The 27,341-nt window shown below is 40.6% G+C and overlaps 1 protein-coding gene across 1 annotated transcript; it reads right to left on the bottom strand.

Annotated features, from left to right (window-relative positions):
• Positions 1–767: 767 nt before the first annotated feature.
• On the bottom strand, positions 768–23,103 carry mosmoa (modulator of smoothened a). Its single transcript, XM_053338046.1, has 3 exons — positions 22,368–23,103; positions 10,168–10,380; positions 768–2,424 (listed from the first exon to the last, which is right to left on the bottom strand). Exons 1-3 carry the CDS (start codon positions 22,471–22,473, stop codon positions 2,240–2,242), a joined length of 504 nt encoding a protein of 167 aa, XP_053194021.1. The 5' UTR covers positions 22,474–23,103; the 3' UTR covers positions 768–2,239.
• Positions 23,104–27,341: the final 4,238 nt, after the last annotated feature.

The following is a 27,341-nucleotide window of genomic DNA, read 5'->3' as shown; positions in this document are numbered from 1 at the left end:
AGTAATATAGTTGTCAGATTTGCTTGTGCATATACAGTGTGAGATACGGTATTACCATGGTGACATAGAAAGCTACATAATACATTGGAGAATGTGCATTGCCAATAACCTAGGAGGATGCTAAAAGCGGTGCGTGAGGAAGCAGAAGAAGTGATTTGGCATCCAAGCTAGGTTTAACGCTAATCCCAGATGACCAATTCGCCCATCAATCTTTTTCATGTACGTTAACTCCATCGATAATAAACTAGACTATCCAAGATTGCTTCTGACCTCCTGGAGAGAAATGAAATGCTGTGACCTGATCTTCACTAAAACATGGCTGCACAACCGCTATCCAGCAAGCTTGGCTAACTGCTCTCCGGTTGGACGGAATTGGGTTGGTAAACCGGCCAAACCACGGTGATATGTTGGTTTTTCACTGCGGTCACTACCCATATGGATATACTGTGTTTTAGTGGGAACAATTAGGTTGAAAGAGAAGAATTTAGTGTTTTGATGCTTTCTGCAACAGACAAATGGATATTTAACATTTTTACTCATTGATGGTTGAAGAACATTAAAAGATTATATAATCTTGTTTTATATTTCCACATCAAAATACACAATTTTCACCATCTTCTGAGATTTAGGAGACAAACCAATTAATTGAGAAATTAATGGAACAATAACTGACTGAAAACATTTGCAGCACTAATATTTGAATGTGTGTGTGTGTGTGTGTGTGTGTGTGTGTGTGTGTGTGTGTGTGTGTGTGTGTGTGTGTGTGTTTTACATTCACAAACCTCCAGAGCAGCACACTGAGGCACAGCCCCATGCATGGACCTGACCTGCAGTCCCAGTGCCTTCATCGTCATTCAAACACAAGAAAAAAAATGCTCCTGGCTCGCTCATTTACTGTCCAACATTAAAGGAGAATACCACCAATTATCAGCATTCAAATATGTTATTTTAACACCTTAATGCGACTACAGCTTCCGTTTATAAAAGTCAATACTGTCTGCTATAGTTGGCAATATACAAGTCCATCTCACCCCCCCCCACACCACAGTGATGACCATCTTTGACAAATCCTTTGAAAACACCACAGTACTTGTGGCTGTACTTTACAGAATTAAGATTATCACTACAAATACAGGAGGTGTTTATGCTTAGATGGATATTATAAATTCACAGTCTTCTATTTATTGGCAGAGGATGTGCATCAGTGTCATGGGCTAAGCTTAGCAAAACAGCTGTCTACACTCAACTACTTATTCTGCTGTTCTAGTTTAGCATAGAAATAACATAATGCAAGGTCTTACACATTGAGTGGCATTCTCCTTTATGGTGCCTGACCTCCCATTCTGCTTGGGCTCAGAGAACAAGGTATGCGCTCGCAGCCCAGGGAGGTCACCCCTCCTTGCTACCTGCTCCTGGGCTGCGGCTGGTTGGAGACAAAGAGGCGGCACACCTGCACCTTCCTCTCGTCCACAGAAGTGTGTGTGTGCTGGCTCAGACAGCTGGGAACACAGCTGCTCTCCCCAACCACACACCTGGGGCCCTAGTGACGTGACAGGCGAGAATAAACCCTGCTCTACAGCCAAGCTGGCAGAAACCCCCCTTCCCCCTCAAGGGTTCAGTTCAGTGAACCTCATTTACACTCAAACTACTTCAGTGGAAAGGCAGGGGGGGGGTTGGAAAAAAAAAACAGAACAGAAAATGTACAGCAACAGAAAAACACACAACTGAAATAGCAAAGAGAAGCCAAAAATAGCAACAGGAGCGGTCGTGACGACGCGGATGTGTGCTGAGGGTGGGGGGGCGGGCGGCTGGGAGTCAAGTTGAGGACTGGCTGTAGTGGTCCTCAAGAACTGTGTGCCAGCGTTGTGCCTGCGGTTGCCATGACAGCAGCACATTAAGCACCCTTTCCAATAGAACAACAACAGAGAGACGGCCATATTTTAAATCAACAGTAGCGGGGTGCTGCAACAGCCTCAGCTGCCCTCTCTCACACTCCTCCACCACTTTGTGCCCACATCTCCCCCTTTAGTGTTTTGTTCGTTTATTCGTTTTCCTCTTTTAGTAGTAGTAGGTACTCCGTGGTGCTGCGGTCCACTTGACATGTAATCAAAGACTTCCCTGTTTCAGGCTTCCGGCCAGAGTTTGTTGTTTTTTGATTTTCAGTCTTTGTGTGTTTTGTAAATCCCATACATTTCTCAGAGCCTCCCGTGTCAGTCCAGAGGCAGGCGTGGTCAAGTCCTCAGCCTGGGAGGCAAACTTTGCCTGCAAATAGCAGTCCTACTATGGTGAAGAAGATGGAGAGGACAAACAGCACGTACGAGGAGCCGACCACCGTGTTGTTGGGCAGCTTGTACGGCTGGCCTCCCACCTCATTTATATAGAAGCCTATGGGGAAGATGAGCGCCGCCATGCAGAACAGGATCACTGGAAGGAAAGGAGCGAGAGAGAGAAAAAATTAGTTCACTGCACAACTATTCTTGTTATTCTGCACGGACACACAACTTCATTCACTGTCTCAATGTTATTAAAATTACAAACCAAACTAGATGAAATTTTGGGTTTAAGGAAGAAATAAAATATGGACACATGACTTCAGCTTAAGTTTTAGTCTTCAGTCTCCACACTACACACAGAAGATTTACCGTGAACTCCCTCAGCTTGAGCAGGAAGTGCAGACTGCTCTAATTGAATTCACTTTTAGCAAGTTCATTAGCGATGTACAATAGTGCCTTTCAAATGGCTTTGAAGGAGCAATTACACAAATCAGACTCATGGTATGCACCGTGATCAGCGTGACTCCACCTCACGTTTGTGTGAAATAAAGAGAAACTCTCAGCCCGATGCACTGTGATACAAACATGAATGTTTCAATATTTAATTTAAAAACAGGTAAAGTGTTGCATAAATGATACATTATTCACACAGATGTAAACTAACTGGAGGCAAAGCTGCTCAGACGAACCAAAATCATCTTCTTTTTTTGCCCCTGGCTGTAGAAATGATTCATTGCTCATTTCACAACAAAGTCTTTCTATAAGAAGCTTGAACATTAAGGACCTGATAGATTGAATTGTTGAAAATAATAATAATTATCACAAGTGTTTTCTGCCACGTCACTACAAGCAAGGTGATCGCAGCGCTACATGAGTGAGTGTGATGATGAGGAGCCACAGATAAAGAGATGAAAATCTCTGATGTTTATTTCTGACACACACACACACACACACACACACACACACACACACACACACACACACACACACACACACACACACACACACACACACACACACACACACACACACACACACACACACACACACACACACACACACACACACACACACACACACGACTACAGTTACATTTACCCTGTTCAGGGAAAACAGTCAAACATATATCTGTACTTGGCTGCTATAGCAACACTATCAGAATGCCTCCTGTTTTCCCCAGCAGACTCACTGCTTACCATTAAGGGAAGACTAAGATTTGGTGTGGCTTTGCGATGACCACCAAGCCTAGTTTGACCCAGTGCATATTAATGACAGAGTTTTTGTTTGACGTAATCGTTTTCATCCCAACATATAAAATCATGTTTTGTTATCGCGTTTCAACAATTCTAATCAATAAATCACTACTCTTCCGCTGTTCTCTACAGCCTATATATATGACAGAAAATTACCTCTTTGGCTGTTTGTATTCAGAAGGGTTGTTCCATTTTTAAATTACAGTATTTCTGATAGTACATGAAGGCAAATGTTTCTCCACTAACGAAGAAATAAGCTTTTTATGTCATCTCAGGCTGATTAACACAGATTACATTTTCCCTACAAACTGAAAGGAATCAGTAATCAGATTTCAAGCTTTCTAAAACAGGCTGATCCAGGTCGGTTTAGTGAGTTTGCAACATAAAAAAAGAGATAAACATTAGGACCTGAGGAGGAAGCCATGTGCATGCTGATGTTGTAGTTTCCTACGTCAGAAAAAAGACTTTAGTATTTAGTGATTTCATTTACGTCATATTGTTCAAAACCCTATGTCTGTGTTGTGTTTGTTTGCCTGATTTACGGTGGGGATTTTCATGAGAGACAGCTGATGAGACTGCAGTGCTGCAGGAAGCTGCACCAGTGATCAACAATCTACTAACATTGATTCAAATCTACAACACACATCTTTTGTATTTATCCGCTTTGGGAAGATTATTAAATAATATTTAGAGACTTTTGCCTGTATAGTTTTGAACTAACACTAGCACTACTGAAATCAGTTCATAAACTGCCTCTAAAATGTCTGATTCCTCATGTATGTGTGAAACACGGCTCCTGTAATTGCTGTAGGGGATTACAGAAACCTATCATTGCCATAGCTAGACTCATTCTCCGAGAAAGCAGACTTCTTGGCCATGTATACATGTTTAGAATCAGCTTATGTGACGTGCATGAAAAGGACTGAAGGATTGGGGAAAGTATCACCGTTGACAGCTGAGATGCAGGATGAAAGGAGAGATCATTAGAAGACGTGACGAACGTGCATCCTTGTGTTCAAAATAATTCCACCCAAAGGAAAGGCACCTTTATTTGTACAGCGCCTTCCAACAACAAGGCGATTCAGAGTGCTTTCCAGAGTCGGACTAAAACTGAAACTACCTCAAAGTAACCTCTAAAAGTCAAATAAGGCTGTTACCACCCTGCCGTCTCTCTCTCTCTATCTCTCTCTCTCTCTCTCTCTCACACACACACATACACACATACACACAAGTAAGAAGGAATCAGAAAGCACCATCTTATTTCACTAGTCTAATTAAGTAAGAAAATAATGTTGGACTAAGTGAGAAATCTGAATACAAACCACAGATTTACAGTAACCAGGTCACTACTGTAAAGTCTGGTTTCCTGTTTGCATGTAAACTGTGGGAACAAGAGAGCCCAGAAAACTGCATCAAACCTTCTGGGAACAATTAGCTCAGCGCACTGACCACATGCTGAGAATCATTAGATTCATTATAGACGTCTCCTTCTGAAAAACACAGAGCATGTTGTGAGGTTTGTTAAAGCTGAAGTTAGATGTGAAGTCATTAGAGTGTCTTATCGTACAGTACAGGAAGAAGGCATCTGTGATTGGACAACAAAGTCGTCACTAATTAGAACGGCTCCCTTTTTCCTCCGTTTCCATTTCAGATGTTACAATTGAAGGCTTTCGGTCTGGCTCCGAATCCACTTAGCTAACACTCAGTGACGTGAAATGGCAAAGAACACGTAGCGGCTTTTTAAGAAATGTAGATCAATGGATGTGTGGAGAATTTGAGAAAGAGGATTGATGTGTGTTACATGTTACTGCTGTGTACTGCATCAAATCTGAGTGCTGACTACCTTATCAAGCAAATACTGATACTCCAGCTCAGGGTACGACAGCTCTTTGAAGTTAACAGTGCTGAATTAATTAACGCTGTTTGATGGCGGCTTAACATTAGATTTGACATTAATACAGCAAATAAACTGATTTTAAAGCAGTAACCTTTTAGCCGGCCGTGTCAGACTGCTAAGAAAGGGTGAGAGGCAGAAAACAAAACCCCAGTCTTGTCTGAAATGAAAATGTGTGTGTTCAGAACCGGTCCTCAAAGAACCAGTAAGATGCAAGTTATGCGTCTCCAGTCTGCCAGCGAGCACAAGCCAGCTCCGTCTGCTGAACCTGCAACACAAGGTGCTCCCACAAAGCTGATATTTCTGTCTGTATGTTTGGCTGCTTGTTGCTTTGGACATCTTCATTTCACTGAAGTTATTGTGCTCGACCCTAAATACCTTAGAAATGCATTATCTAATGATATAGCTACTGTGGATGGTATTACTCTGGCCTCCAGCACCACCGTAAGAAATCTGGGAGTTATCTTCGATCTTATCTTCGGGATATGTCCTTCAACTCCCACATAAAACACATTTCAAGGACTGCCATTTCTCACCTACTAAACACAGCAAAAATCCGGCATGTTCTGTCTCAAAAAGATGCAGAAAAACTAGCCCACACTTTTGTTACTTCTAGGCTGGATTACAGTAATTCAGGCTTAGTCTCTAATATCTCTCCTGCTGGTCCAGAACACAGCTGCATGTGTACTCACTAAAACTAGGAACAGATATATAATATCTCTCCCATTTTTGCTTTGCTACCTTCGCTCTCTTTAAAGTTTAGAATAGAATTTAAAATCCTTCCCCTCACCTACAAAGCCTTTAATGGTCAGACACAGTCATATCTTAAAAAGCCCATAGCATTACCCCACTAGAACACTGCTCTGCCATTATGCAGGCTTACTTGCGGTGTCTAAAACTAGAATAGGAGGCAGAACCTTCAGTTATCAGGCTCCTCTCCTGTGGAAACATCTTTCAGATTTGGTCCAAGCAATAGCAACCCTCTGTACATTTAAGAGTAGGCGTAAAACATTTCCTTTCCATCACATTTTCCTTTTTGATAAAGCTTATAGTTAGGGCTGCCCCAGGCTTGCCTTGGACCTGCCTTTAGTTATGCTGCTATAGGCCAAGATTGTCGGGGGACTTCCCATGATACACTGAGCTCCTCTCTCCTCCTCCCCCTCTCCATCTGTACACATTCATGTTCCACTAATGCATGTTACAAACTTGGCTTCTTCCCCAGACCTTTTTTTCCCCCTCTCTCGTCTCACAGGTTGGATCATGGTCACGGACCGCCTGGTTATAGATAGTGGATTGTGGTTGCAGACCGCTTGCTTCCATGGTTCTGCTTGATGCCTACACCTGCTATTATCATCATCATTAGTAGTATTAGTCATATTTCTGTTTTTATTATTGCTGTTGTTGTGCTTCTTTGTGCTCAAGTCTGTCATGAGTGCTATTCATGGGGGAACATTGGTAAATTAAAGAGTACACTTCTGTTGTGATTTGGTGCTGTATAAATAAAATTGAACTGAATTTAATTGTTCATCTATGGAGAGGCTAATTTAGCAGTAGGATGTGGTGAAAGGTAAGTGCAGCAAGAAATACATGGCTCAGCATTATTCTTGCTGGCGTCAACAGTGAGTTAAGTGAAGTGCTCCTCATGGTCCACTGCTCCTTTAAAACAAAAGCTTCTTAACAGTTAATAAGTACAGTGCAGCTTACTTACATTCATACATCTTGTTTCTACTCTACTTTCTTTGCCTGTGAATGGCTCCTCTACTGTAATATCCTAATGTCTCAGCTGTAATGTTTGAGTCAATGTTCACCTTCACTGTTAAATATGTGCCTGTTCTGAGTTAATGTAACAAGGCCTGCTGATGAAATGAATGCATGATTACTACTAGTGACCCTAACCCTAAAAACGGCTGTTATCACAGATATGGGCTGGTTTGACATGGCTGACGTGAAGTAACAGAGGCCTGTTTCACTGCTGTATATAGTCATGTTACAGCCTTTCTGACAGGACTGTCACCTGAATGCTTTTAAATCTGAATGTGCGCCATTAAAAAGTGACACTCGTTAATGTGAAGCTAACAAGAGCGATACTCCTCGTTAACAAGTCATCATTATGGGAAAGTATTTTATCCGGGGCAAAATCACAGCTGGAGGCTCTAATTAACAACATCTGTCTATTAGCCTCCACATCACATTAGCTAAAAAACCTGACATTTTAGCAAATATTAGTTTATTGCAGATGTATCACTATCAGCAAGTATGTGGCTCAATGCATAACAAGATACTGCAGTTTTTCCATCATTGATCATTTTACTTTTCTAATTGTAAAATGTCCTGGCAGCACATATCTTATACAAAAACATCATCATATTGTCAGCAGTTCTCAAACTTAATGATATCAGTGTTTGGAAGTCAAAAACATTTCATGCCCCACACACAAATCAGATTTGACTCTGTGACAAATTAATGTGAAAATGAAAAATTCAAGTTAAACTGCCACAGATTTGACACACAAAAAACACTTTCGTTCTTAACTTCCTTCGCTATATATTTATAGTGAACTCGAGATCAAGACATAATCATATTTCAGATATGACTATACGACTACTTTCTGTTCCTGTTCCCCGTTTCTGTTTTTTATCTCGCAAATTAGATTTTTGTTTGTAATTTAACATTTACTCTTTCTCCAATCTCTACATTTGGCTTGTTTTGCTGTTTCCGGTTTTATTGATCAATATGATTTTAAATTGTTTTATGTTGTATTATTGACCCTAGACCCCAGGAAGGCTATCGACCACATAATGGCGATCTAAATAAAGAATAAATAATTAAGTAGAAGTATTATTAGAGGGTTACATTCATTATTACTCCCACTTCACCCCCACTGATGACCCTCACGCTGGGAAACACTGCTGATGTGTGCGCATGTACAGAGACAGAGGCGGGCCTGTGCTGGTCATACAAAGCTGTCCATTCATACACTACAGGCTGCCCACCTTCTCTCCACCTTCATCACCTGTTTGCCCCGAATGAACCACTCCCGTCTGCTCACCAGATTCACTTCTTCTATTCTTCCTCTCTCCTCCTCCATTTGGATCTTTACATTGGCATCCATCTCTCACTAACACTTTCAGCTCTTGACCTCTACAAACATGATTATTCACTGCTCTCAATCTTAGTCAACTCTTTTTAAGCCTCCGCCCATTTCCTCACTTAACCTCTCGTCCTCGCTCCCCCTCCCTCCTCTCCCCACCTCCGCATGACCGTCTGAGCGACTGTGCAGAGAGATGCAGTGTTCAACATCGCAGTTAAAGTTCAGCAACATCAGTGGAGAGAAACATACTCTGGCTTGGTCCCTTTCTGCCTTTTCGTCCTTCTCCTCCACTTGAAATAAACTACTTGAGTTATAAGAGGAGCCCAAGAAGGCAATCTGCCTCTGAAGTGTTTTCTAATAGTGGACTTAAAACAGAATAAAGTGATGTTTACAGCTCTTCTACCTCTGTTGCAACAACCAAGGCATAATATGACTGAATATTCCTGAAGATCTGATATCTCTAACCTCTTATCCATGAAATATTTAACATAATGAATGATTTCCTCAGTAAAGTGATAATCATTAGGATACTTTAAACTTATTTATAAAAATCCGTACTAATAATAACACTCTTCTTATCTAATATGGGCGACAGAAGCATAGCTGGGGTACAAGGGTGACAATTGCTCACAGTTGCCATGGCAACTTCATTACTTTCCTTTGACTGGGATGGTTAAACAATGACTCAACGCCTTCCAATTTAGCTTGTGACACAGATTTGTGCTTGCTGGACAGGCGGTTTGCAGAGGGTTTGGGAATTTGAAAAGCGGTGATTCATCGGGTATTTGCAAGTGATTAGGATGAATTACAAAACCTAATAATGAATCTGCATTTTTAACCAGACACGCAAAAGACTTGGGTGCTTGTTCAAGTCTGCGGGTTATTTTTTCTCTGCAGAACAAAGGCGTCTCAGTGTCCGTATTCACACGATAATAGTGTGCATTGTGGCTTCACAGGAGACGCCACTGCTCCATCTGTACAAGTGTGCTCGAGGCTGTCTATTCCCTTAACTAACTGGCCAATCAAACTCCACCCTCCCACACACTCGCCTTACGAAACGAGCACAGACACAGTGCACGAGATGAATGCTGAATTATTATTGCTGGAAATGCATCCATACTGAAATTGCGTTTTTGAAAAAAAAAAGAAAAAAAAAAAAAGACTGATGATGTTCCAGGCAAAAAGGGAGAGAAAACATTAGAGAAACACAGTGGCACTCAAACCACCCACTCGGGTACCAGAGGAGCTGCATTACTCGATAAATCAGCTTCAGGGAGCAAGAGGAGTCGACAAGTTTGAAAAAAAAAAAACACAAAAGGTGAAAACACGTCATTCTCAGAAACACAAACACACTGATGTCTTCTGCATAGCCTCACATATTTTATGACACACACAGAAAAGTATGCACACACTAATACACTCCCATCATCCACATTATCCCAATCCTCCTCCTCCTCCTCCTCTTATTTTTTCCTCACCTAGAGACTGTGTTCATGAATATACTATGCAAAGGTCTGTTTTTAAAGGTTATATCATGACAGATGCAGTAAGACAGAGAGGGAAGTGAGAAAGCTTCAGGGGAAAATGTGCTGATGGCGAGTGTAGTAATGCCAAATTATCTCATTCAATGTGAATGTCATTGTCTTGTTCACTTACTGCCAGTGAAGGCGATCCAGCGGGCATATTTGGTGGCTTCTCTGCGCCAGTGCGATGCCACAAGCAGTCCACAAGTGACTGTGAGGGAGATGATACCCATGATAATGAAGAAAAGTGTGGTGACCCACTCTGGAGGAAGCCGCGGCGGAATACAGGTCCGGTCTCGTCCGTGGATGGTCTGACATTGCCGGACTAGTCCGACTGTGAGGGCACCTGCAGAGAGAGAATGAATGTTGTTTAATGGTCATTTATATAGTGTATTGTGTATTGTATATGTAGTATGTGTAGACTAAAGACTGATTTAAAAAAATAAATAAAAATAGCTAGGGGAAAACTACAAGAGCAAAAAAAGATGAATGGTTCTCACAACCAGTTAAAAATTGGAGGGCTTTAGTTCCTCAGTTAGTGACAAGGGCCATACAGGGGACAAAGTGTTGTAGCTCAGCTGATGCCAAAGCAAACCAGAGGTAGTTGAAGTAGAAGGAATGGAAAAAGCCGGAGGGAGGCTTCTTTACTTTGTCACCGATTCAGTGCCTGCGAGGAGCTGCAGGGTTGCTTTCTCCACTCTGGTGGGTCCAATTATGCCACTAGCCAACATTTCTACTTGGGCTTCCACACTCATGAGGAGACTATGGGCTAAAGCCTATCCCCATCATATATATCCTGCCAATTACTGAATCCATCCCACGCAGGTATGACACTCAATACAGACAGCCTCTAAGAAGTTGCATTGATACTGTAATTAATGTCCAAGCCTTCCATACTTGACTATACAACCACCTTTGTGATATCTATTCTGCCTTGGATTTGCACATCCGCTCTCACAAAATATGGCATGACCTGCTGTTTGACTGCTTATCCGTCACTCATCAGCCAGGGAGACAAATGGATTCATGCCTCAGACTGAGTCATGAGCGGAGCTCTTCCAGATCCTGAGTGTGAGGTAAGTAGTCAGAGCAGGAACATGCTTCAGTGGTGCAGCCACTCTAAAGGGAGGGCATTCAATTAGAGCATGTCCTCAAGGGGGAATTTCTACCTGACTAAGCAGGTCTTGCTGATCACAGGTCTCAGGCAATGAGAGGGGGACTATAAGCAATAGAGTGCATAAGATACAAGGTCTTTATCTGTCTGAAAAATTAGTGGGGGGCGTCATTGAGAGGGTGTTCTGTAGTACACACACTGATAATGTATCTGGGTGGCAGGTAAGCCATCACACACCTCTATAATTCAACACTTCCCGGGCACAGACAAATAGTGAGTCGTTGCTCACAGACAATGGCATTACAAGAAAAAAAGACACGACACACTCATTCATTTCAATAAGGTCACCGTGTTGTTGAAGCAGAGGTGACAACACAGACGACTCCGACAAAGAAATAAAGGTTTGCCTGGCAATAAAAGTTGAGCATCATCCAGGAAATATGTGCAATTGCACATTCCTGGTAATTACTTAATGTGAACACTGTGATTTTACACAGTAGTTGGTGTTAAAAATTATGATAAAATTATGTCAATGATAAAAGTTCTGCAGTGATAATCACTTAGTTGGCAAGGAAACAGCAAAGGAGACAAACAATTGTGCAGCCTTCTAGCAAATAAGGCTTCAAACTTACTCAAATGTACTTTCCTGTATTGTACTTTGTTACAGCAGAACCTGAAGCAAACTGCCAGAGCCAAACAGTTCTGCTTTTGGTCTGAAGGTCCGGTTACTGAAAGAAACCAACCAACCATCGGTGCTGCAATGGCATACAATGTCATGCAGTCATAACACTTGTAAAACTACTTTTAAAAATAGTTTCTACGTGTCTGTATAAAACTGTAAAGGATTGTATGAGGCAAAGCTAATTCTAAATTGGGGCTATAAAGGTACAAAGTCTTCTTAGAATAGTATAAAGACATGATTTTCTCCTCGTGTCTGAAGCATAAACTGAAGAAAAATTAATGAGCGGTAAACACTCATTCCACTGACCACAACCACAATGACCCATTCATTGAAAAGGCGAGCCTGTGTGGGCAACATCATAAGAGTTCAACAGTGTCTCAGCAGGTGGGCGGACGTGTGCATGAAACAAGTATGCAAGCTGGAATTTCAAAAGGTCAAACCTGTTACTTGCTCTGTCTGGTATCTGAATCGAGATGTTTTATAACCCGTCAATTAAATCTTTGTGTGCTTACACAATGAAAAAATGACGTTGCTAAAAAAAATGTATTGAGTCTGAACTCCTTGAATTCAAACAGAAAAAGCAAAGCCTGTGTGTTCTTGTTGATCCGGAGGCGTGGTGGTTCTGTAGGCTGTCAAGAGGAAATCCTGTCCCCTTTATAACACCCAGTGAAAGCGCTGCCTTCACAGCAACAACCAAACACAAACTCGACCCTTCCCAGCCCACACAAACAATACCAGTGGTTCAAAAGAAACACTTTGGGAGGTTGCAGAAGGTAAGTTAAGCTATGTATGGAACTATAGAGCTAGCAGGTTCGTATCCAATGTGCTGTTTGAGACACCAAGATGAAAACATACTTTCCAGACCTCACACACACACACACACACAACAGTGCTTTCATTAAGGCATACGTTTATTACAGATGAGTGTTAACTGAAAACGATGCCCTCCATCTTCATTTTCACCTTATTGCCTGCCTTATTGCTATGGCGATTCACATCTCGCAGTAGGGATGTCCCGATCCGATATTGATATCGGAAATCAGTCCGATATCAGCCAAAAAAGTGAATATCGGATTTTATCGGACTGAATCTAAAAACTCCGATATAAACGCTCCGATATAAGCTGTCCATTTACCGCTCCAGCACTTCTATAATAATAGGTGACTCTGGTTTGATCACACTCCAACACAGTAGGTAGCGGTTATGCCCCTTAATTAACGTTGGTGCCGGCCGCGGAAGAAGAGCGTCTCTGATCCAGCATGCACAGCCCACGTGATCACAACAACGACAACGTGTGTGCCTGCAGCAAGGTGTAGTGATGTCGGCTGTGTGGAAGTATTTTACTGTAAACTCGGACAAAGACGTTGCAGCTAAATGCAACATTTGTCAGGCGCAAGTGTCCCGTGGAGGGACAGAACCGGAAAGGTTCAATACAACCAACCTCATCGCACATTTGAAAAAACACCACAAAAAAGAACATGAGGATTTTCGCGTGAAAAAAAAAATCTCCACATTATGCTCGGACTGCAGAAAGTGGAGGAGGAGGAGGAGTAGTAAGGGTAGTCAGCACTGACTGATTATTATTTGTTTTATGCTCTTGTTATTAGAGTGATATGTTTATTGTGTTTACACTCTATTCTTCAGTGAAGACTAAGAGTAATTACTACATTGTTTTGGGCACAGTCAGTCAGTGAAACTGGAGCTGTGTGAACTCTTAACTTAGAGCAGTTGGACAGTGGACAATATTGTGTTGTTGTTGTTGTTGTTTTTGTCCCTGCCCACAGTTGTTTCCAACATATGCTGACAGTAAAAAAAATAACTGGAGTGAACTTGAATTGTTTGCACTTTAAAATTTAATTTATTCTATTCAATTGTATAATGATGTTGGTAACCAGTGGTTATTTTGCACTTTAAATATAACATTTTGTTTTTATTGGATTTGTTGAGGTAATACTCTTATGTTGAAGGTTAAAATGTATGTAACCAATTGGTTAATAATAAATGGGTCAGTTTTTCCTATACCTACTGTTGCTGACTATTGTTTTCTGTTATATCACTACAACATCAGTAACAGTAACAGTAACATCACTTTATCAAGCCTTTTCTAACATTCCACACGACAAAATAAGGAATAAATATATGTATGATTCGTGCCTATATCGTATCGTATTGATATCGGTATCGGCCAATACTCAAGGCTACAATATCGGTATCGTATCGGAAGTGAAAAAGTCATATCGGGACATCCCTATCTCGCAGCGCAGAACACTTATGTAATAACACAGAGAAGAAAAAAAAAAGAAAAAGGAGGTCATGGCTCATGACAAAAATGGCACCTGAATGGCTCTCGGGCTTACTCAACAGTCTATTCCTGACGTCGGCCCAAAATTACAGAGTAACCTTGAACAAATTAAAGAATGTAGGTGAGGGAGGCATAGAAAGGAGAACAGGAGAGCATTAGGCAAAAGGCTGATCGCTGCAGTTAATGGCACCGTTTTATGGCCATTTCCCCTGGATCCTCTGGACTCCTGCTGTTTCACTAGCTCTTGGTGGAATTCCTGCCCTACAGCAGGCAGGCACGCTATGGTACACGGACACAGGTAAACAACCCAACAAGCAAGACTGAACACACAAACTGCACTGGTTGAAATGTGTCTAATAGTCAACAGTATGTTCATGATACATTTTTCAGTAGATTGAAATGTCAGTACAAAAACTCCAGAACTATGTGCATGAACAATATTTCTTAATGGCACCTTTGTTGTATAATCACAAAAAGGTAAAAGGCAGACACACTGGTAAGAGTTTTCTGCGGTATGGCTTCTTTAACCCTTAAATGGGCAGGAGTAAAAAATGAAAAATTAATTTATCTCATTTGCACCTAAATAGACATTTCCACAAATATTTTTTAAAAACATTTTGTAAATTTGAGTTGTATCTCCTCCAGGATATGTTGCCTCTATTAAGGTCATAATGGTAAAAAGCTGAATGTTTTATTTGATAAAAAGAAGTGCTTTCCCTGGTCATTAATATCACACATACTAGCTTCTAAATTGATTTTTATCATTTCAATCAAAGTATAGGCCTACCAACGCACTTCAATTATACCAAACCAGATCAGTTTTTCAATTAATTAGAAAAAGGATAAGACACACACAAATGAACAACCACTTTAACCAATCATGCTCCTAACAGGGTGTTAAAGAGTCTGTATGTCCTGGTGCATGTTGCCTGTTTAAGGGTTAAGGTATATGTTGTAAAATACGACACTGATTCACCATTATTTTGTTTGAACCTTGACTTGTTCAGTTTTGTGGTTCTTACCTCTTTGTTCTCAGGAAAGTTTTGCTCAAATTGAGCGTGTTGGGTGTCGTAGTGGTGTTTTGTGTTTCCAGTCTTTACTATTGCCACTGTCTCTATGCAAATCAAGAAGTTAGGTCTTGCATTTCCCTCTCAAAAACTCTATTTATATTTCCTAGTCCACTCAACCTTAAATGCACGGTTTGCACTGCCAACTTTTCTTTTTTGTACGGGATAGTTTTGAACCTTTTGAACCTTGCTAACTGTGACGGTTGACGGACTGTAATGGTTGAAAGATGACAGGCGAGAGCAATGTATCCCTGAAAAGTGGTCCGGGTCAGCTTGTGGTGAAATTTTGTTCCCACGCCAGATTGAACTGTTAATCAGTCCAGACCCTGACCAAAGAGTGACTACTGAGTATGTATGTGTTTGACCAAAGTGTAGTCATGTTGGTTCTGTATTAAATGAAACTGCCCATCACTCAGCACTGAAGACTAATGTGATATAATAATACATACAGAAGGCAGCAATCACAACCTGTAAGCTAGACTAATAAATGATCCATTTCCAAACACAGAGCATCAGTGCAAATAGCAATTTGCTGACTGTGCATATCAGCAGTTAAAGCTGAACAAAAGCACAGGAGACTGCACTGGAACAGTTAAGGTATACTTGAACTCATCACACCTACTGGCTTCAATTACAGCCAACAGTAGATATTTGCACAACAGAAGTGTTATGTGAACATATCTTTACCTGCAAGAAACAGGAACCACCTACATGCTTAGTTTACAAACTCTCGCATTATTTCTCTGTCTCTCATTTACAGAGGAAATGGACATTCTCCACTTTGAGTCTGCATGCATCCTCCATGCCCTTATCATGTACTGTTAGCCTGCAGTCAACTATGTGCTCACTATGATCAACATACTCCTCTCACCATGTCTCGGTCCAAATGAGAGAAAATGAGGTCCATGTCTGCTCGTATTCACCATGTTGACGCTGTCATTAGTGGAGCATTGGGGGTGCTGTTGTTTGTAAGCTTCGGAGGGATGAGTCAAACAGGCCTCTGAACTGCGGTGGGCGGCGAGTAGGCAAGCTAAAAAAGCCAACAGCTGCTTCTTCTTCTGCTGCTGTTGTTGCTGCTAGGAGGTTTTTACAGCGCCCACTTACATTGTAGGCGCACTGGAGCACAGCTGTGTACGGTCCACACTCTTGTACAAAACATGGCAGACAAAGGCATGCAGGATGGAAGTACAAAAACACCAACATACCAACAGAAAGTGCACACATGTCAAGTGGTAAGTACCAGCAAACCTGGCATCTCATCTTTAGCTGGACTACTGACATAGCATAGTAAACATGACTTTGAATTCACTGCTAAAGAAAACCTTATTTGACATTTTATAGTCAAATGCTACCCGCTGAAGTGCTGTTATTACCAGAAATTAATCCTGTTTACTGCCACAGTGTCCTCAGTTAGCTTCCCTTTTATAGAGAAGTGATGGATTATGTTTGAGAGTATCTCACTTGACTCATTTCTACATTAGTGCTGTTATGAACTAAGATGAAATGATCAGATTTTGATATCAAACATTTCTATTGGACCAAATTTACCAAACGGGCAAAAAGTGAAACATCATCTTCAAGAAATATTGAATGGAGCAATATTCTTTCCCATTTGTTGGCAATGTATTCCATTAAATAACAATGATATTGAATCTCCTCAATGCAACTCAAGTGCATCCATTACCACAGATGAATCTATTGTTAGAGTATTATGTTGATATAAGAGGCACATGAGCTGCTGAACAGATTCACTTTTAATTCAACATGAAGCACCTCGTGGAGCCGCCTTACAACTCGCTCATCTGCATTTGGCAGACAGTAGATTAAGGATAAGTGGGAGCTGCTCAGTCTTCAACACATCCTCATAATTAAAGACAGCACAGGTCTAAAATTCAGCCAATAAAAAAACACCATAGACCTTGCGGTTGTTGTAAGAACGACCAGACGACTCTAATATGCTACTTTCCACAACCATTACAAATCACTGTTAAAAAATAATCATGCTTTATGTTGTGACAATGCTGTGGCAAAGGTCTGGTTATGTTTAGGCACAAAAAAACACATGTTTAGGGTGAAGGAAAAGATCATGGTTTGGGGTAAAATGATTACTTGAAATGTGGTTTACACTTCCTTAAAGTTACGTAACCTTTGCCATCATGGCAACAGTAAACACCAAGATGGTTTTTGCAAAAAATGTATTGACCCGCAGTTGGAAACGGGAAGTGAGCCATGGTCTCCTGCAGCAAAGTCCACTTTTTGCCATCTAGCTATGGAGCCGTCTAGCCTTCTCCTGATAAGGTAAAATAATCTTATCAAGTCACCTTATATTGACATCACTGAACTGCATTACTTCCTCAGGTCATAATTACTACAGCTGCTAGATGGCAGAAACATAACTATAGGTTGTTTATACTGGCCTAAATTATAGCACTATATTGTTGTTTTTCATTTGAAAAAAAGGCTGTCGGTCCTAGTCAATAGTAGCAATTATAGAAATTGGACCACCTGCTGGCAATGAGTGTTACAGCTGCAGTATTTTTGTGCGTTATAGGTCCCATGGTCAACTCTTGTGAGCTAAAAATGTTACACCTGTATGTGAAATATGTCAAAACTAAACACGTTTCTTTGTAGACAGCTGCTGGTGTTTCTTTCTGAGCCAAAACGTCAGTCTAACAATAAAGTTGTTCTGTTTACGCGTTGCTGGGGCTTTGGCCTTTTTAGACTTTTTTCCTATTCTCTGGACATAGGTGAAGTTGTGCTGGACACCTCTACTCTACTGTTTCTTTCTTTACCTTCTAGTGGCACAGGCTAGACTGGACTGCAGGTCTGAACTGCTGGCACTGCAGCTCTGCAACTGAGTGGTAATGGCTCTGCCTGGTTATAGTTACTCTGTGTCAATGACACTGTGTGTTCTTGTGCCTTGAAAAGAGATCTCTCAATTTACAACAATTTTATATTCTGACTTCATCTTTTTCAGATAATGTCAGACTCAGATTATAACTTTTCACTCTTTTGTTCTTTTGTTTTGTAAATGCGTGTGGTTTCCTGTATATACTGCAATCCATTCTCTTTTTAAAAAGCCTGATTTTAACACCAACTAAAAGGTATAATCCATAACTCGTACGGAGAGTGTGTTTCAACTATAGTGCCTGGGTTTTTTTGGACACAGTCAGTTTTAACAGCACCTGTAACAGCATGCTGAGGCTGATACAGATCATTAGTGTTCCTGCCTTTCAGGGGGAAATTGATTCGTTCATGATAAAAAAAAGGGATAATGGCACTGACTCTGGGTTAATAAACATATTCTGTGTGGAACAATGTCTGCAGCTTGGAGGTTATTTACCTTCAATGATGATCTGATGAGAAAATTAGGATGATAATATTTTTGTGTGGAGGGAAATCGCAAGCACTGAAATAGCCACGTTTGTCACGACTATCACCTTGTATTCTTCGTTGGCAGCAGTCTTTTATGTTCGCTCCATTCAGTAGCTCACAGTATACAATAACACTTGGGAAAGTAATCTGAGGGTAACATTATGTGGGAACATATGTGTTAACACTTTATTTTTAAATGGACAATGATTGTGTAACGGTGTACAGCTGTAATGAAGCACACATGACACTGTTCACACTGGAACACTTAAATGAGCTAAGCCACAGGAAACCCACATGGAACGACGTTATGTGTGAAAACCATCAAAGTCATCATCACCAGCCCTGGATACAGCATCGTGATGAGAAGGCAGCCTGCACCTGGATGTGATTTTGCATTTTTTTCAAGTGTGTGTGTGCATACAGAGTGCTTTAGAGGTTATTCAAGCTCTGGAGAATGACATCTACTGTGGTGACAAGTATCTGCAGGAGGGCAGTCGATGGCAGAGCTGCCGGGAATCACAGTTTCTGTCCAGCACTGCAGCAACAATGGCTTTGCCTTGAAGCTCAGAACAGGAAATCAACTTTGGCTGTTATTGCCTGAGGATATAACACTGAAGTGAGGACAATGTCATGAGCCCACATTGTGTCTTTTGTGTTCAATGACAGTACTGCTTCATCTCCTGCCTCCAGTGTGCTGGATCTACAGGGGTTTGCCTTTTTGTGTGTGCGTTAAATCTTGACCTAAAGGTTTTATATCCATTGTCAGTGTGGCTGATTGCAAGAAACAGCATTCATTAGCGCTGAAGGATTTTCTGCAGCTTGTTTGTTCATTGTTGATCAATTCACAAAAAAACTCTACACCAAGTCACTTGACTGAAATGGGAGGAAAAAGCCACACACTTCATGAGATAAGTAAGCTTTTATCAATGCTAACTGCCCGGGGGGGCGTTTCTCCACCCTCTGTGTACGAAGATGACATGCTGAATTCCTACAAGACCAGGTTATTAAATGCACTGAGCCCCCTGATAACACGACAACAAAGCAGGGAGCTAGAGGTCAGCTGACTGGAGATAATACAATGTGGGGAGTCATTGGAGGCTCTTCCTCCATAATAACTTCAAACAATGCACTGGTCTGTGGAGTGGGCCAGACATTTAGCAACATGTCGGCTAAAAAGGAGAAGTCAGGTATTTGAAATTCAAGTGTTCAAACAGAAGAAGATTTAATATAGCAGCAGTCTAAAAACTCTAAATAGCATATGCATAACCAGACAAACTGCATTGACGAGTAGCAAAGGTCACACTATTATTGCAAACTGTAAGGGGTTGACAAATAAAAGCCATTTGACATGACACCAAATGTCACCTAACCTTTTGTGCTTGTGCAACAATGACGTATCATCTGAAACATTTAATAATTTAACCAGGAAGTTTATTTTACATATGCCCTGTATGAGAGATGTGCTGTGCTAGTGAATATGAAAGTGGAGATCATCACCAAAAGTTATTTGTGTTTTACAGGCAGTAATATGTCTGTGAAAGACACAAAAGCTGGAAAATGTAAAACTCTGCAAGTGAATGGCTTTTTAAAGCAAACACAGTACTGAATACAAATAAACTCTTCTTTTAAAACTGAGTTTACTATTATATATTGCAAGACAGAGGCTGGCTCACTCAAAATGGTCTGGACAAAGGTGTGGTGAATTGGACGTGAGTAGTCTGCCACCTTCACATCTCATAAAACCGTCTGAGACAAAACATGTCACTCATCAAAGAGAGAGGTGTAAGCTGTGAGAGGAAGTGAGAGCTGAGACAGTGAGGTGGAAGTTAGTAGCTGTATGACACCCACTCTTAAAACAACACCCGCACTCACTCCGCACAACACTGGAGTTTAAATATAGCAAAAGGTTATGAATCACGCAAAGGTCTGAATCAGTTGGGCTGAAAACTAATCAGACTTTACCTTGCCAGTTCCCTAGTTCCAAGTCTATGTAATGTCCAATTGAACACATGTATGAATACAGCAGGTCATTTACTGAAGAATTCGTTGATGTTTCTACCATGAGACTGGCACTGGATATGCCACCAGCATTCCCATAAAGACTTCTCCATACTCTGCTTCTGATTGGCTAGTACTTGTTGACTGGACCTGAAAGCTCTGCTGTGAAGCTAATGGGAGACTAAAATGAAAAGGTGTTTTATTTCTGGTAAATGGCTTTTTTAAAAATGAATTACAACTGAAGCATCCTTTTTGCGTCACACCCGGCATGCTCTAACTAAGTGCCACCTCTTGCCTTAACCGAACCAAAGTATCTCCAGTAGTGGAGAACACGTCTGACACAGACAATCTCCTGTTGTGTGCTACATGTGTGAAAGGGCAACTCCGGAAATGACCAGACATTGTCCACAGTTCATATGAAAAAACAATGTTAGTGTATTTTGGCTGTGGTGCACTAATTTAAGGTGTTGAACTGGGACACAAAGACCAACACCTCACAGATCCACTGAGCAAAAAGGCATTACTTGCTCTCCAGTACAGTCTCATGGCATGCATTGTAGACGATGCCCTTATTTAATTTGCATCCTATCATTACATTTGCACAGATTGCTTATTCTGTGGAGCTAATACAGTCTGTGTATTGGTGGATGATGAACCCTCCCTGACCCAGTTACTAAGCTGTCATCCTGCAGCGGGAACAAAGAGGAACAGCTGTCTATCAATAGACTGAACGTGTTTTTAGGACTGACACAAATAAAACCAAGGACCGACAGCACGTGTCTGTACAAAACCAGCAGAGACGCCAAAAATAAATACCCACTTTGGCTCCTCCAGTGATCACAGGTCTGATTGATTGCATGGTGATCACTTCAAACGCAGGACAACCATTAACTTAACTGCTGAAACAATCAGTAGTTCAACTGATTAATCGACTGACTGAAAACTAATCACAAACCAAGTCATCTATTGGTAAGTAATTCTGCGACTAATGCTTTTTAAAAAAAATTGTTGATAAATCTGTTTAGAGTGGCAAAGATGAATTGATTAGTCTAGCAACAGGAAATTATTAATTTTGCGTCATTTTTTAAAGGAAGAATGCCCAAATTATGTTATTCCAGCTTCTCAAATTTGAATATTTTCTAGTTTGTTTACTCTTCTGTGATAATATACTAAATATATTTAGGTTGTGGACTTTGGGTCGGGCAAAAGAAGACATTTGTGGACATCACCATGGCCTTTGGGAAACAGTGATTGACTTTTTTTCTTTTTTTTTTACTATTTTCTGACATTTTATAGACCAAACAACTAATCAATTAATCATGGAAAAAATGATGGATTTATCTGCAGCCCTGAATCATTGGATTTTGTACTGCTGATCATACAAGACAAGCACTTTAAAAAACACTTGCTTGATAGTTGAGAAATGAATATGCTATTTCTTTTTTACCATTTTCTGACATTTTTTTCAAATGAATCAAAAAAGCCCAAAGCAATCGTTAGTTGTAGACGCAGCAATGATCCACACTATTGATCAATCAGTCATGAAACTGCAGTTATAGGTCTTGGTATTTTGGTCTGGGGTCAATAACAGACTATATATAAAAATGCTCAGAAAACACTGCTGTGGAGGACAAAAGCTGCAGTCTGCCGATTAAACCCTCTACACAATGAGACACATCTTTGTTGTCGAGATTATCTGATGGCAAATACGATTTCGATGATGGGACAGTGGCAAGAAATCCTGCTAAAACAACAACAAAACAAAACCTAACAGTGTATTTGAAGGGCTTGTTACCTGCTGATTCACCGGTGTTGATCCAGTCTGGGTTTGCAATGCTGGCTATTGCAAAGATATCTGCTGCCAGAAACAGGCACCCTGAAATGATCGTCAGTTTATCCATATCGCCAGCTAAGGAAGCGGTGAATGACGATGGGGGGGATGTGGTGGTGGTCGGTGTCCAAATTGTGAGCCTCAGGGTGGGCTGTTATCAGTCTAACCTCGCCCCCTTCAACACGAGCTTGCTGTTGTGGTTCTGCTGTGCATTTTGCAGCAATGTTAGCTCCTTCGCGTCAAGCAAGCGAGAGCCTCCAGCCACAAAGAGCATCACATCTCAAATGCCACACACTGTAGTCCAGTAAGGTAAAACAATAGCTCACTCGGCGCCGGGGTCCTGAACCGCTTTTGTTGTCTTTCGGATCGGTTTAACAGCAGCAGCAGCAGCATCGGGCACGGCTGCAGCTAGCAGGCAGCTAGCTAGCTACTTCCCAGATTCGGGCTCGGTGTGCCGAGCTGCGGCCCAGAAGCTGCTCGACGGCCGAAAGCACGACTGCGCTAACATTTCAGACGCAATGTCACACAAACGGAGGTGCAGAAGAAGCAAAGCAAAGTCCCCCCTCACTTTTTTTTAAAGAGAAGGACTATCGTTATCCGTCAGGAAAACGAGAAGCCATCACCCTCTCTCGCTTACTCGAGCCCGTTCTTCTTCTCCGCTGGAAAAGCATCTGGTACTTTCAGCCCGTTAGCCAGCCAGCTTCACCCCCTCTTCTCCTTCTTCTTCTTCTTGTAAGGAGGAGGAGGCTGGACTCGGTCTTTAACGCTGTGTATTTCAATCCTTAAAAGCGACGTGATAGATGGTTAGACGGCACCGTTATTGTTGTGCTTCCCACCCGTATGCCCACCGTTAGCTCAGCCTCCCTTTCTGCCAAATGACATCAGGCGAACACCCCCACGCAGCGTCACACACACACACACACACACACACACACACACACACAGAGACACACACAGTCTCTTCTCGCGATACTGTGCAAAAAAAAAAAAAAAAAAAAATTAGGGGGTCCTATGGTCTTGTCCTGAATTTGAGGGAAATGTATTAATTTGAGGGTCACTGATGCAGCACGTGGCAGCATAAGCAAGAGTGCATCTTTATAAAGGCCTTTAAAGCATCAGTGAAATGAAAACACACAACATAACATTGACCTTGCACATCTACCATCATACCAGCTCAGGCCACACACTCACTGCAAGTTTTTAGATTTGATTACATAGATAGATAGATAGAAAATTTGCATAAATCAAAATGAAAAAACAATGACATAGGAAAAAGAAACAAATAGCTTACAATTAAAAGATAAAGTATATAAAATAAATAGACTAACTGAAATATAAAAAATAAAAAGAATATGATCTTACTATTTGCAGAGTATACACTGTTTAGTGATATTATGTGGATATGTTATGGTATGTTAAGTGTACACTGATACTTGAATTTATGTAAAGTATACAGAGAGTATAATCACCAGATGCATCTGAGGTGTAACAGATGTGATATGGTAAATGGTAAATGGACTGTATTTATATAGCACCTTTTTTGTGTAAAGCCTAACCTTTTCATGCATTGGGTGCACTATATTACAATTTAGTCTGTGTGTCATAGCCTATATAAACATTTTTCAGAAATCCCATTATCAATATTGACTTTGTTAACCAGTGGTGTGTCATCCTGCATTATCTCATTTAAACAAACTGTCTTGACTTTTCAGCAGTGTGCTGTGAGGACAATTGCCACAGAATGAGACAGCAGAGGTAATCAGAGCTGCCTGAGGCTACAGGTACTCATACCTTCTGATTAACCATTTCATGCCTATATATGCATATATTTCAATTAATGTACAAATAAACATAAACATATTGCTGCTTCACTTTCTTACCTACCTGCTAGCCTTACCATACTAATAAAATAGCTACCTATCGAACTAATTCATCCCACAGCAACAACATTAACCCTTATCATTTACATACACCAGCTCATTCACACATGGCCTAACATGTCCTTGGTTATATGGATCTAATTCAAAACAACTATCTCATGCAACTACACTCATGGATTATAATTTAATCTACAGCATAAAAAACGCATTTGAAATATTAACTTTTCAGCTGAGCGCCGTGAGAACCATCGCCACCAAAAGAGACTGAAGAAGACATTAGAGCCACCTCAGGTTACAGGTACTCATACTTTCTGATTACCCCAGCTGATTCATTCCACAGTAACATTAACCATGATAAATTTACACACACAATCTTATTCACACATGGCCTAACATGGCCTTGGTTATGTGGATCTTATTTCAAACAACTATCTCACTCAATTACACTCATAGATTATAATCTATTTAACTGCATAAAACACGCACTGTAATATTTACTTTTCAGTTGAGTGACCTGAGAATTATCGCCAATGAAAGAGACAAAAGAGGTAATTGGAGCCACCTCAGCTTACAGGTACTCATACTTTCTGCTTTACATACACAATCTTATTCACAAATGGACTAACTAACCTTGATTGTGTGGATCTCATTTCAAACTTCTAACTGACTCTACTACACTCATAATTATTATTTAGTCAACTGCATAAAAGCCACATTTGAAATATTTACTTTTCAGGTGAGTGCTGTGAGGACAGTCAACAGCAAATGAGACTGACACCTTCAGCTACAGATACTCGTACTTTCCAATTAACCCTTTAATACATTTGCCCGTAACCAACATGTGGCTCCTGGTTATGTATAACTCATTTCAGACAGCATTCTGAGCATGGACAGCTCCACACCAAGTCACACATGCAGTTCCATTTGATACACCTCACATGGATTTAGTCTGCATTTCCTGCATTGCTGTTATGTTCCCATGGGAGACATATAATTGCATGTATTATATTAATTCTATATAAAGATGTACCTTCTCTCAACAATCCCTATACCTTTATATGGCAAGTTCTCCTTTGAGTTTCTTTTTTGTATATACAAATATACATTCTTCTCACTGCTTTAATCTATGAGCGTTTGCCTCTTTTGGCAAGTAAACATGCTGCAGCACTCAACGGGCGCATTATTCTAGTCATATCAATTGAGGTGAGTAAGACATTGTGAGACAACATTACTAGCCCCCTTGTGAAGAGGCCCTTTTATGGCCTTTGGTTTAAACAATTTGACTACTAAACTAATAGTAATACTATATTGTGCTCACATGAATTATATTCTAATAAAAATGTTTAATCAAACTAGAGCTGAAATTATTTGTCTATTATTAAACGATTAGTCAAGTGATATATTTGCCAAATAATTATTTCAATCAGTTATCATGCCAAAAATCCCATCAAATGTGAGGACTTGCTGCTTATCTCTGTTTGATGTGCTGTATGTTGAGTATGACTGTAAGTTTAATATATTTGAGCTTTGAACTGTTTATTAGGCAAAAAAAAGAAGCTGAATATGTTACCTTGTTCTCTCACAATGTGATAAAACATTAGTTACAGCCCTAAATCACTGTTGTAAAAAGTGAAGCCCAGCCACATGGAGTCTACTGATTGTACTGGATTTAAAAGGAATAGTGACAGGGTAGTACACATTATTACAAAGAGAACAGTAGGTAGGTTTGAGGGGTCAATATGGGCTTCGAACAGATTAATGCACCCATTAGTGTATTTGAAAATGTTGGGGAAGCCCTAAAACTTTAAAAAATTAAATCACAATGGCATTTTATTTCTTATATTTTCTGAGGTACTTTTAAGTATTTAAACATTTTGCTATGTTGTACTTCTACTCCACATAATTTCAGAGCTAAATCCTGTCCACTGTATTCATGTGAGCTTATATTACATTCAAAACACGTAAAATATGATGCACTGCTATTGATTAAACAATAAAGTCAACTCCGCCTCAGCCATTTGCAACATTTAATACTGCTACCTCATCACTGCGTCACTTATAATAATCAATTATCTGACAAGAGGCCTATCTAGCCTGCATAATGAGCGCTACTTAAAGGCCAAAACACTTACGTGCACCTACTGTACTGACGACACACGTGAAGACAAGATTGCATAAACCTACATTTAGTGTTCAGATTTAAAGCAAGGCTGAATCATGTCTGTGCTTTTGGGTCCCCCTATTGGTTGATGAATAGAATAATATTTCTCAGCTGAAAGTGCCCACAGGTAAAAAAGCCTTTTAACCCTCGAGGCACCTTGGGGACCAAACGTGTACATTCTGCTTATTTTATGTTTTTTCAAAGTCAGTTTAAAGGCTAATTGTATGAAACTTGGCCAGGATTTTTATTTATTTTTTAATTTTTTTTAAATGCCACTATCCCCTCTATATTATAAGGTGTATAGAATAGGAGAATTGCATGTATGACAGACACTCTTTACCCTCGGGACCGATTTGGTCCCATTGACTCCCATTATAAACACATATTTTTGATATACTGTAATCCTGGCATATTATAATGCTTTTCCCATGAACGACTAATAAATCTAAGCCTCTAGCTTCAAAGTACAGCGAAAACAGGCTTTAGGTGTGATGACCCCCTAAACCACTAGGGGCAGCAGAGCTTCATCACATACAGTTTCAATGGATGCCTGTTTCTCTAACCTTGCAAAATGCATGGCAATAAAAAAGCTTAACAATATCTTGGTGTGTTGAGATTGATATAAAAGAGTGGTGTGAATGTGGTTGAGAACATATTTTGTGTGTGTGTGTGTGTGTGTGTGTGTGTGAAATTTGAATCATCAACGGCCAAATGGGCTATGTCTTTTCTTGATCAAGAGAGAGCCTCCTTGCATGTTTATGCAGGTGCATGTTTGAAGTCTGCGAGAAGTTTGCAGTCTTGTCTGGCTGGTCATTTCTCCAGCACACAGCCATGAAGAGAAGCCTGAAACTGGAGGAGGCTCTTGCTGCAGTCTTGCAGTCCTCTGACGGGAGTGAG

The sequence above is a fragment of the Scomber japonicus genome, chromosome 18 (genome assembly GCF_027409825.1).
Source record: "Scomber japonicus isolate fScoJap1 chromosome 18, fScoJap1.pri, whole genome shotgun sequence".
NCBI classification, from domain to species: Eukaryota; Metazoa; Chordata; class Actinopteri; order Scombriformes; family Scombridae; genus Scomber; species Scomber japonicus.
The sequence above is the reverse complement of the archived record's forward strand: the minus strand, read 5'-3'. Positions and strand labels throughout refer to the sequence as shown.

Bases quoted from the DNA above. Each gene is read 5' to 3' on its own strand.
- mosmoa (XM_053338046.1), bottom strand. From the start codon at position 22,473: ATGGATAAACTGACGATCATTTCAGGGTGCCTGTTTCTGGCAGCAGAT. The intron at 10,381-22,367 runs GTAACAAGCCCT...CTCTCTCTGCAG, and splicing joins CAACACCGGTGAATCAGCAG to GTGCCCTCACAGTCGGACTA. The intron at 2,425-10,167 runs GTAAGTGAACAA...CTTTCCTTCCAG, and splicing joins CTGGATCGCCTTCACTGGCA to TGATCCTGTTCTGCATGGCG.